Source organism: Neltuma alba, unplaced genomic scaffold (genome assembly GCF_004799145.2).
Source record: "Neltuma alba isolate B1F8T4 unplaced genomic scaffold, ASM479914v2 tig00012343_pilon, whole genome shotgun sequence".
In the NCBI taxonomy this organism is placed as follows: domain Eukaryota; kingdom Viridiplantae; phylum Streptophyta; class Magnoliopsida; order Fabales; family Fabaceae; genus Neltuma; species Neltuma alba.
The window spans coordinates 319,631-332,661 of record NW_021636852.1 but is presented as its reverse complement, the minus strand read 5'-3'; the positions used below and the strand labels follow the sequence as shown (position 1 = coordinate 332,661).

Below are 13,031 nucleotides of genomic sequence, written 5' to 3'. Positions count from 1 at the left end.
TTTTAAATAAGAGTTAGTAAAGGTTAAGATTTTTCTTAATATATGTGAAATATGTTAAAAATGACTTATAAATAGGACTAGAGGAGAATGTTTGAGTGCTTACCATATGAATTCGGATCATCTAGCATATATTCCCTCATAATTATAGATCTTCTTGTCCCTAATATAAGAGCTAGTTGGTTAATTTGAGTAGATTAAGAAAGTCTGTTAAATTAGTTATTTCTAATAAATATGTGTTGTCTTCTCTAAAATATTCTTACTAATCAAGTATATTAGCTTTAACATTTGATAAAACCTTTAACATGTACAATTACTACAAAGATTACTTTAGGAAAAAAAATATAAATATAATAGACAAAGTAAATTAAAATATATTTAGAACTAAATTAAAAGTCAAACTCTTATATTGAGTATCAAAGGTAGTATTTATATTTACCGTTATATGTTTCTTTATATTTTCATGCTTGTTGTGTTTTTTAGCCTGGAAAATTTGCATCTCCATTTTCAAAACGATGAAGAACATAGAAGAAGCAAAATAAAATAAATAACGCATGCGTCCATCAGAGGCTACGGTAAGAAGGGGAATATCTAAGTAGCCTTCGAAATAAAATACTATACTATTTCATCAAGATTTTGCTGAAGCGTGTTCCCGCTTTTTTGATGATGTTTTGGCATGTAAAAATTCAAGTTTCGACTTCATGATACTGAGGTGTGTTTGGTTTCACCAAGTCACCCATATTTCCATATATATGTGATGTTGCTTAGTAGATACAGTGGCTTTTTTACCGGTATACCATACACAGCAACAAAAAAAATACTAAAATACTATAATTTCAAAAGTATTTAACAATATGCTAAACGATTTTCAAATTGTATATAAGTTATTCTTACCAAGAATAATTTGTATATTATCTAACAAAAAACAAAATTATTCTTTGGGTAAACGATTTCATTTTTGGATTTTTTTAAAACCAAAAAATGAAATCGTTCGCCAAAAGAACGATTTCACTTTTAGACTGTAATATTCCTGTATGCGAATCCTTTTGTAATTTCCTTCCCCTCACTTCTCTCACTTGTCAACTCAACTTATCCTCTCCATGTAAACCCGTGAAGCTACAACAAATGTACATTCTTTTATGTATTCTACTTCTTCAACTTTGATTTCTTGCTTTTATAGATTCTGTCTTTCATCCCAAAATTCACTCTTCTTCTTCTTCCTCTTTGTGGTTTATTTGCTCCACTTTTATTGTCCTTTTACTTTGTTATTTCTTCACTCTTACTTCCAAATACTTGACAAGCTCTTTTACTGCTACTGTAGGTATATTGTTTCTCCTCTCTCTCTCTCTCTTAAATTTGCAACTGTAATATAAAATTTTATTTTTCATCCCTACTATCCTTGATGAACTAATATTTTATTATTCTAATTTTCAAGAGGTGAGTGGTGGGTTCAACGATCCGAAATATGTACACTCTTTCTAAGCTAAATGCCTCTTATTTTGACAGTAAGACTATAATCTGCTATATTGTTTTAAGATGTCAAGTGAGGAGATATGAAAGAAATAATTATGATTTTATTATATTTCTAGAATATTTGAATTATTTAGGATATTGAGATTAGTTAGATTTTTTAGGATCTATTTAAATTTCCCAGTATTTTATTGTTTTATTGTTAGGATTATTTGTTATTATTATTATTATTATTATTATTATTATTATTTTGCCTTTTCCCTGCTATTTGTTATTTTGCATTTTTGAATCGGTGATGAGTATCATCACATTAGTGCTTTGAATCAAAGATTTTCCTACTCATTGGAGGAAAATCTTAACTGTATTGGAGGAAATGGGTATGACGGATAAACATGACCAATTTCTTTTAACTAGAGTGATCATAACTTCTCATATTTACTTGGATATTTTGAGAAAAAGATTAGAGAAGAAATCTCCATTTTCGAACCTCTCATTTTAACCCGATTATTTTGGTCCAAAAGATTTATCCCAATCAAAATTTTAGTTTCATGCAATAAATTGATATTTATTAAATTAAATTTTACAAAAATAATGAAATAATAAATATGTATTATAAGGTATATATAATATATTTATGCATAAAATTAAAAAAAATTCCATGATATGTTATTTATTAAAATAATATCACAAGAAAGAATTTTAACATTAAAAAGACATCTGTTTGGCATGTTCTATATAGTGCAGACAATATATTAATTAATAATTAATATAAATAAAATTATAGAAATAGCGGAAGAAACAAAAGGGGAAAAATCTGTATTTCTCAAACTTATTTTTTATTTTAATTACAAACAGATAATCTACGAAGGTGGAGCAAATAATACACAGAAAGGGAAAAAAAGAAGAATGAACTTCAAAATGAAAAAAAATGAAGTAAGAAACCAAGGTTGAAGAAGCACAATAAACAAAAACATGTACATTTGTTACTTCACTGGTTTATATGGGGAGGATGAGTTGACTAGTGAAAGAAGTAAATATTTGCATTAGGAAGAAAATTGCAGAGGGATTCGCATGCAGAAATATTACAATTAAAAAGTTAAAAAGAATTTCACATCTTGTTAAAAAAAAAAAGAAGAAATAATTCACACAGAATGATTTCACTTTTTGTCAGATAACATACAAATCGTTCTTGACAAGAATAAGTTGTGTATAATTTGCAAATCGTTTTTACCAAAAATGATTTTAAGTATAACATATTAGTAAATACTTTAAAAATTATAGTATTTTGATATATTTCTTCACTGTGAATAGCACATCGGTCAAGGAGCCTAGATATAGTAGTTGATCATATTCATTGAACATAACTTTAACAATTTCATTAGTGTTTTCGGCTTTCTCTATAAAGAAGGAAGAAAAACTTTCAAAAATAAGGAAGGAAGGAATGAACTTTGTAAACAACTTCTCTATGAATCAGAAACAGAGAAATGAGCTGTACTGCATCTGTAATAACAAAGCTATACACTGCCAAGTTCATGGAAAACACAGTTTCTTCATGCAGTTAACAGCATGTTTATATCTACATGTAATAGTAATCTAATATAATCTATAGAAAGCTACAATATTCATAAGTTATGAATAATGAAACACAATTCAAGCTCCATATAAATTAAAATTACCCAAATTTTAATTTGAATAAAGATGTAAAAAAAAGGCACATTTTTTGATTTCAACATATATCTGCAAAATTAAGGACTCACTTTCATGTCTCTTCTTCCATATATCATAATTACGTACACAAACATACACCCTTGTTTATTAGGTTTCAGTCGAATGGGAAAAATATACTTACATGCCACATTAATTGGAGGAATTGGAATAAGATTTTAGGCGGCGAAGAATTTAGAATTATAACTGATGTTGGCCCACCAAAATAGTAATTACTAGAAGCCGACTCAGCTATATCAGAAACGCTTCTCTGGCAGTCCAATATGTAATTCAGTTTCAACATATGATCTTCGGCTGTTTTCACTTGAACTTTGATGTGCTTCTCCTCTGTGTATAGCCCATTGCTGCCACGCATTTTCCCCAAACTGCACCAATAGTAACAATTGTAGCACAAGAAAATTTTACAGTCCGCAGATTCTAGACAAAATGATCAGGCTCTTGTATATAAATTGGAACAACTGTCCCACATGAAAGGGACAACACATGCTACTAGGTTTGATCTATATCAGCGGAAATACCAAGTACAAGCCTTAAAATGTGACAAGACAACAAAAGAAAGTAATCTTATCAAACTATATACGATGTATCACGTTCTTCTGCGATACACAGCAGGACAGAAAAGAAAGAAGTAACTGAATTCCCACTTGTATGAGAGACACACACATCCTCATTCTTTTTCCTCTTTAACTTCACAAGTTCTTGTAATTAAAATGACAAATTTAATCAAGGGATATGTGATTAGCAAACAATCATACTCCTGTCATGTATAAGTAGTATTTTTTCAAAATCTCCTTATTAATTGACAAGAAAGATATTTTTCTTAATCTTTTCTAAGATAAAGACATCTATAGTAAATGCCGGTGGGAAACATATTGGCTTGCTGATACATCATTTTCAACTCTCATTCAGCGACTTGCGCTACACAGTCAAAACCAGCTCAGCTATATTTCTGGGCAAATGTTCATTAGAAAAGAATGAAATTTACGTTTTGAATAATGGCATTGTATGAGGAGGAAACATTACTTGAAAATATGCTGAAAAAAGTAACCTTTTGTGTCACCAATTAGTGATACACTAAGACTCCATTGAGGACCTTTACATAGATCAACTCTCAAATTGGTCCTTAAATGATTTTTACTATATTAATCCAAACTACCAAGGAATCTAGTGATATGGTACAATTTCAATGATGCAGCATAAAGGTTAGATGCCAACCACGCTGTCCTTGTACTAGATTTGCCAGCATAAATAACAGCTAATGAATCAGATTGGATGAATTATGAAGTGCGAGTGAATAAAACAAATGAAAATCTAGTCAGAAACAAATTAATAATGGGTCTATTTTGAAGGATGTTTTATGAAAGTGTTTGAACGAAGTAAAGCATCAATATCAAACATATATGTTGCAGAGTGTGTGAGAATATTTCTTAAGACCAACATCCTCTAGAAATAACGAAGACAGACTACAGAGCTAGATGGTTTTGATTTTAGAGTTCAGAATATGGGAGGAAGAGTCAAATAGCAGGCTAAATAGATGTTGAAACTGAACCTAACTCGATGGGCCCAAGTAAAAATGCGTGCATATGTAACTAATTCATAAAAATTAAAGCACACGGTGTTTAAATACCCCGAAAGTATACACGAACGAGTATCTAGTACCTGAATTTTTTTTTTTGGCTCTTACATGTCTTGGAAGTTTTATTTTGTAGCATTTCTGCTCTGAACCATTATCCGCCATTAAATTTGACAATTAAAGACACCGGTCAAATGCATAATTTAACGGTCAAACTTGACAACGGTTAGGGTATTTTTACTACGAAAATTAACTTCCAGGGCATCTAAGAGCCAAAAAAAAAACTTTCAAGTGCTGGATGTTCTTTCATGGATACTTCTAATATATTTAAGCCCTTTATTCTTTTATAAAATACAAATTCAGTGTGACTTGCTTGAGAGCTAACTACGAAGTACCTTATTTTTCAGCTGCTCAAATTGCTCCCTTACAAGCTGAGCCTGAAAGAAGATATACAATCAAGAACACCATAACGATGAAAAATAACATTAGCCTGATTCTGGTTCTTGTAGCTTGAATTAACTACTTTGATGGCTGATTTTAGGAAATAAAGATAGAGGAGTTGGACAATCTATCCCCTAGCCCTAGTCTTGTACTTTTGCTGTCATCAAGCCTTTTGTTTGCCGTGTACGACTCAAAAATAAAAAAGGAAACAAAACCGGCCCCATTGTTCCATTTAAGAAGCATTTTGAAGATGAACCCCCAAATGAAATGTGAATTAATGACGTGTTGAAGATCCCAGATTTTATCATCCTTTAGTTCGCAAATTAACAATAAGGGATTTCAATGGCGTGCTTCTTTTTAGGATTTTTTTGTGATATAGAAATTACCTATCAGGAGCCTAACCATAGTAGGTAGACACAGATGGTTTGTATCTACTTAAACAAGGTAAAATTGAGAAACCAAAGCTTAGCCATGAGAGGTTAGAGATACACAAAATGAGAAAATTAATAAGCAAATAAATCAAATGTAGCTTGGAACAATAACTCCGTCAATGCTTTATAGCTAGTCCCAAGCTTAGATAAGGAAGAGACTCGTGTTAGGCTCCCAACAGTCAATATAAAAATTTGTCAAATCTTTTATGACATTGACAATATTGTGCTTATATTAGATTGTTGCTGTGAAGCAGCATGCTGTATGGATCGAGCACAGTGACAAATAAGCAAGAGTCATTGCATCAATACCCACATTTAGTGTTAAATAAACAAAGGCTATTGTACTCTTTTGGACGGATGGAATGAAAGCAACATCAGGCTTGATAATTGGAATATTTGGATCTTGCCTTGCATATCAGTGTGGGTGGTGGGAGACATGAAATACAGAAAAATTAACACTTCGTGTTTTCAAGAAACTGACCGGATTGGAGAAAAAGCCAAGAACTTTCAGATTTCAAACAGAGGGAAAGTGAAGACAAGGAACAGAATCGGTGTCATTATTGATAAAATGTGGAAGAAGAATGCTGGTCAAGGTTTAAAGGGTCGTGATATAATCATATCCTTAAGAACGATTGTTGGACATGTCACTTTCAACATTATCAGCATTTATGCACCTCAAATAGGGGTAAAAGCACATTTAAAGGAAAAGTTTTGGGAAATTTTGGATGTGTTAGTTCAAAGCATACCACAAGATGAAAAGAATTTCATTGGCCACTTAATGGCCATGTCGATAAGGAGGCGGACAATATGTAGGGACTTGTGATGGTTTGGTTTTAGAAAGCTTAATAATGGACAATCTATTCTTAATTTCTCACCAGCATAAAATCTTAGGATTGACAACACTTTCTTTAAGAAGTAGGATGAGCATTTAACCACATATAAAAATGGAGCCAAGAATGACTGCTTTATGGTAAGGAATCATGCCAAAAGGCCTTGTAAAAATTGCAAAGTAATTCTTGAGAATAGCCTCGTCAGACATCATAGGGTCTTAGACCTTAATGTGTATACTAAAGATCTATGGAAACCCTACTTTCACAAGCTTTTTAATGATGGAGAGAGTTTGATTAGCGATTTGGAGGATTTAGTTACTCAAGAAGGTGGACAAAATTCGATGTTTTATCAGAGAATTCGTATTGGTGAAGTTAAAGAAGTTTTTAGAAAATGAAAAATGATAAAGCTATTGGACTTGATGGTATCTATCTTGAAGTGTGGAAGTGTTTAGGCAAATAGGGTATGCTGCAAGTAATTAAACTATTTAATAATATTTTATGGTCCAAGAAATGATTCATGAATGGACGAGAAGGACTTTAGTTCCAATTTATAAGAATAAAGGAAATATTTAAAACTATGCTAGCTTCAAAAGGATAAATTTATGAGCCATATAGTAAAATTCTGGGAAGGAATGTTTGAACACATGTTAAGAATGGAAACCGGTATTTCTAAGAAACTATATGGATTCATGCTAGGCAGTGCTACGATATAAGCAATCTATTCACTAAAAGGTTAAAGGAAAAGTGCCTAAATAAAGGAAGAGGGTCATATATGGTTTTCATTGACTTCGAGAAATTTTTATCATCACCTATCAAGAGAAGTAATTTGGAAATTTTTGAAAAAGATAGGTGTTCATGTTGCATGTTTTAAAGCTATACAAGATATGTATGAGGGAGCAAAAGTGCAACCTGTGCTAAAATGTATGGAGGTGACACAAAAACTTTTCTATAAAGGTTCTACATTAGAGAACATCATCCTTACTTGTTTGACTTTAAATGCTCTAACTGATCATATCAAAGAGAAAATCTCCAAGTGCATGCCTTTTGCTGACAATATAGTTCTCGTTTCTGAGTCAGGAGAACAAATTAACTCTAAAATTGAATTATGAGAAAGGATCTTGGATCTGAAAAGTTTTCGTCTTAAGATAGAATATGCTCTGCAAATTTAATAAGATACAAGTTAGGAGTTAATTTGTTTGACTTTAAATGCTCTAACTGATCATATCAAAGAGAAAATCTCCAAGTGCATGCCTTTTGCTGACAATATAGTTCTCGTTTCTGAGTCAGGAGAACAAATTAACTCTAAAATTGAATTATGAGAAAGGATCTTGGATCTGAAAAGTTTTCGTCTAAGCAGGAGTAAGATAGATTATATGCTCTGCAAATTTAATAAGATACAAGTTAGGAGTTACTTGAAGGTTACGATGGAAAAATAGATCATATCACAAAGTGACGAAATGGAATTAATCGTACAAAATGATAATGAAATTGATGAAACTGATATATTTAGAATTCAAGATAGATGGTTCGAATGGAGAAAAGCAACAAAAAGTAATTTATAATTAAAAAGTACCTAATAAGCTTAAAAGGAAGTTTTTATCTTTAAAGGGACAATAAGAACATAAAGTAGAGGTAACATAGATGAATATGTTGAGATATATATGTAAGAATACAAGAAAGATGAGATCTGTAATAAACATATATGAGGAAGAGTTGGTGTGGCATCTATTAAGGAGAAAATGGTAGATAACCATTTAAAATTGTTCGAACATGTACCAAGAATATCATTGGATGCACCGACGGGAGGCGGAACAAAAATTGAGTCTTGTGAAAAACAAAGAATCTATTGAATGAGATCTTTTGATTAACAATATATTCCTCAAAGTTTTGGCTGTTGACAGAATACAATGGTGTTATGCAATCCATGTAGCATACTCTACCTAGGATACTCTACCTAGGATAAGACATCTTGTTATTACCCTAAATAAGCACATGTGTATATACCCCTAAATAAATGGTATGGTGGAGAGGAAACTGATGACTCCTTATATTTAATGATATTTAGCTGATTTCTTAGGGAATCATCATCGCATTTTTTTTAGATGTATTTCTTTGATTTTGTAGGAAAAATTGAATTGACTTCACCATATATCAAATGTAAATATCATTGAGAAAATGAGTTATGTGTATACAAGTCTTTTCATTCATAATTGTTGATTTCTTGTACATGTAGTCAAACATTTCAAGCAAGAGAGAGTAGAGTTCAAGGAGGTAGAAATCAACTCGCGGTGGGTGCATTGATGCCATGGCATGGAAGTACAGATGTTGTAGTTAGAGAGAAGTGTAATAGCGAGAAAAGTGCTCCCTGCCACCATGGCATATAGAGGTATCGAAGCACCGCTGCTGCAAACTACAGACTTTCTCATTGGTGCTACAGCTAAAGGTCAATACCACAGTCCTTGAGAGGAGGTTTAGAGTTCAAATGGAGATGGACTAAGGCTTGGGTAGGCAGAAGATTAGTGGCATGGACTATTTTCCTCCCTTTCTTTGTATATATCTTTTTTGTGTTTAATTTGGTTGGCTCTCTATTTCTATATCTTTTATTTACGCAAATGTATATACAAGGAACGCAATGGAATGGAGGACACGGCATATTATTATTCACTAGAAAACAATGATTGAAATTGATGAAATTTTGCTTATCCATACCTTTCTCATTTTGACGTTTTGTAAACTCCTTTGGAGCTGACCCTCCATTGCTTGAAGTTCTTCATAAGAACAACCCAAGTTATGAAGTCCCAGTAGCTTCCTATATATGAATTGAGTGACACTTTCAACATTTTATCGCTGACTTAAACAAGTCTTGTATCATAATGTCGGCTTGCTTAAAAGTATTAGGCAAGGAAGAGCCAATTTAGGACAATATAAACATGGTATAAAAGGGCGAAGAGGCGACCTTTGTGAAAGTTCTAGAAGCTCAATCTTCCTTGCCATGCTTGCACAGTTAGACTTCAGGCGCTATGCAATAACAGTATAATTATCTATCAGATGTGTGTCATATGATTAACAATTGATAGAAACCAATGGGGGGAAAAAGTACTCCTAGTCCTAGCATCGCTTACATAGCATGATCGGTTTTCCATTTTAGGTGAAATGTTGGTCAATTCTGGGACTTTACTGGATCATTTTTTGTAAAAAAATGGTAAAACATTTCTAGAGTAGAACATTAAAGTTAGTTAATAATAATTCTTATAATTTCCAGATTCTAACAGTAAGAAGGGAGTCTAACCTGGATAATTAGTTGTTGCTCTTCAAACTCATTGGTATGAACATTTTTGCCATGTTTATTGTATCGATCAATAATGTTTCTGGTATTGAAGCATTCAAAGCAAATCATAATTAATGTAAAATTAGCTACACACACAAACAAATTCTTCAAGAGTTCTGCATATGAAAAAAAAATTCTGAAACTAGGTAGCCTGCTAAAATAACGTTAATTCTTCGTCGCCAAGATGAGAAATTGCAGCTTTGTGACTCTTGAATCTGGAAAAGGAATAATAAATTAAATCCAATTGATGTAATTACAAAATTCAAAAAGATGCTTGGAAGTTTAATCCGTCGAAAAAGCACTCATGGTGAAAGAACAGAAATGGGGATCTCGGCCCCCTTAAACTTGTTGCTGTTGAACAAATCATTGAGCCTAAACTCAACAAATATGACTAATGGTCAGTGATTCCCCACTATGCACTCCAAATTAGCCTAGTGGAACACATAAAGAAGGCCAGTGATTCCCTTCAACCAGAGATGAGATGGTGAGGGAGGCTAATTAAACAACTTATTTGTTGGCAAGTTTCTCCCAATACCTATGGATTAGAATCAAATGTGATTGAGCTTACAAGTCCAATTCCAATACAACTGCTGTTGGAAGTCTCTCTAATGACGTTTTATGTAACTGGTTAATCAGTACTGATAATATTGGTACTTGTAGCATTACTCATGTTGGTTGGTCGAGTCAAACCAAACCTCTGACTAATAACCTTCAGGACCAGTTAATCAAGTCTCACTTGGTGTTTGTATATATTGTATTGTCTTTTTAATAACATATACTCTCTCAAGTGTTAAATGTAAGAGCTAGTAGTAGGGTTTTCTTTGATTTTAAATGTAAGACATCAATTCACTTTGTTTTTTAAATGTATGATTTTTTTTTCCCCAAACTCTTCCTATTACTAGCATCATTTTGCTTTTCATATAAACTTTCCCTATTAATTGCACATATTAAAGCAAGTCTTTCATCAAGAGTGTAGTTTCCAATACAAATGATTGAAAGGGATACTTAACAAAAACCAAAGCATATTTTTTTACAAATAACCAATTTAACTAATTTTTTAATCATTATAAATTAGTCATCTGGTTTCTGTATTCAGAATTGAAGGGAGTATTATATTATACTAACTTTATTTCCTAGATGCTATTATGATTTGCCCATTTTCCTTTGGCTTAATTTTTTTGCCTTTTTGCACCTAAATTGTGCGTATTTTGTAAAACATATTTTCTCCCTTGGTCTCCGTAGTCATCCCTTTCCCTTTTCCTTTTCCAAATTACAAATTCCTTCCAACCAAGTAAGCCCTATAGAAGCACCACATTTTTCTTTCGCAGGTAAGAAAAGCATTACCTTTAATTAAAAATAATACTAACTCTAGTCCTTAGTATAAGAACTAGATAACTAATTTGTTAATATTAAAAAATTAGTTAAACTAATTACTTGTAATAATAAGTGCGGTCTTCTCAAAAATATACTTGTTAAAAGCTTTTAAGATGCATAATCATCATAAGGACTATTTTGAAAAAAATAAATAAATAAACATAAAAAACAAAGTGGATTAAAATCTTATAATTTTGAACTAACTCTAATGTTTGGGACAAGAGGTAGCAAGTGCTATGAAAACCCATTTCTGACATAGTGTATTAACCTCATATAACCACGTCAAATACCTATCGTTAATTATGTCTCCTGATCAATTATACTAGAAATTGTAGACTTGTTTTCTAAAGAGATGCTAATTGTTATAGTAACATTATAATTATTAGAATCATGGATCATGAATGACATTAAGAGAAAGTGAGAAAAGGAAACTATTATTAGTTTCATAAAAAATGTTAAGAGAAATTATAATCCACCTTTTCACGCCTTGGAAGGTCCTTAAAGTTCTAACTTTATTTGTATAATTTAGCTTTATAACTCTTTCCATTTCCTTTATTTAGATTAAAGAGTACGTAACTATAATATTAGCAATTAAAAATTAATTTAGTATAATCCATCCCCACATGTATAAAATCATTACGAATATTTAGAGGTATATTGTCTGTCCCAAAACTTCAGAAAAGCGAGTCATATTTGGACCGTGAGAGAAAGATAAGGATGAACGAACCATGCAAATTTATAAAGACCATGAAAAGAAATCAAATCTATCCCTAAGAAATCACGCCATCTCTCAAAGAACGCACACCACATAATGCCTAACTCGATTGATTGCCTACTTGACGTTCAAAGCAAAGCATTTAATAAGGAAAAGTAGAGCGCAGAATTCTGCAGATTTGAAAGGAGAACGTACTCGGAACTGAAGAACTCATAGAGTCTGCCTTTTTGTGAAAAGACTATCACAGCTACTTGGGCGTCACATAGGACCGATAGCTCGTAGGCTTTCTTTAAAAGCCCATTTCTTCTCTTTGAAAATGTCACTTGTCTGCTAGCTGCGTTTTCAATTCTTTTCATCTCAATCTTCCCTTTTCCCATCTCCTCCTGATAGATAGATGCTGTTAGATTCCAGTCTTAAGCCTGGATATTGCACCAGACAAATCTAATAAAAGAATTTAGAAAAGAGAAGAGCGGGAATTAAAGATTTTTCAGACATATCTTCCCTTATGTTCTGTTCAGCCCCATTGGCCGAGAAATCAGACAACTAGAACTTACTGATATGAAAAGATTCCCAGTCTAGCAAAAGGGATACGATCGGACAGATACACATAAAAATGTTCAAAACTTTTAGTAGAAAATAAAATATAGTGCTTAAAGACTCCAAATGAACTTTTAGGAGACAGAGAGAAAAAACCACAATGACAGAAGAATCTGATTGTCGAATAACAAAGAAGAGACTTGAAATGTTTTCAAAGCTTTGGAATTAGCTTAAAAATCTGCTTCAAGAGGAGAAATATAATGTTCCGGGGTATTTCAGCAGAGGAAACCACAGAGATTCAAAGACGGAAGAGTTCATCAAAAGTGATATTCAAAACATATAATAGTTTTAACTTCGATCGTATATATATGCAGTAGAGCAGTACCGTAGAAATTTTCTAGGAAAATATTGAAGAAGAAACCCTAGATTCGGAGCTATGGCAACTTTGGATTCGGTCCTCCAGCTCTTTATTCTCAGGCCAAAGGCCAAAGAAACTCTCCTGTTACCCAAAAAGACGATGATGGGACTCCAAAACTCAAATATTGAGAAAGAGGACGAAGGTGACTGGGGGCCGACACAGAGAGAGAGAGAGGGGGGGTAGGGACGGAGG

At 32.4% G+C, this 13,031-nt stretch overlaps 1 protein-coding gene across 1 annotated transcript; it reads right to left on the bottom strand.

Moving 5' to 3' along the window:
• Nucleotides 1-3,428: 3,428 nt before the first annotated feature.
• On the bottom strand, nucleotides 3,429-12,261 carry LOC114726156 (MADS-box protein AGL42-like). The gene is made up of 6 exons (XM_028912722.1): nucleotides 12,080-12,261; nucleotides 9,757-9,835; nucleotides 9,424-9,485; nucleotides 9,177-9,276; nucleotides 5,161-5,202; nucleotides 3,429-3,557 (listed from the first exon to the last, which is right to left on the bottom strand). Exons 1-6 carry the CDS (start codon nucleotides 12,259-12,261, stop codon nucleotides 3,429-3,431), a joined length of 594 nt encoding a protein of 197 aa, XP_028768555.1.
• Nucleotides 12,262-13,031: the final 770 nt, after the last annotated feature.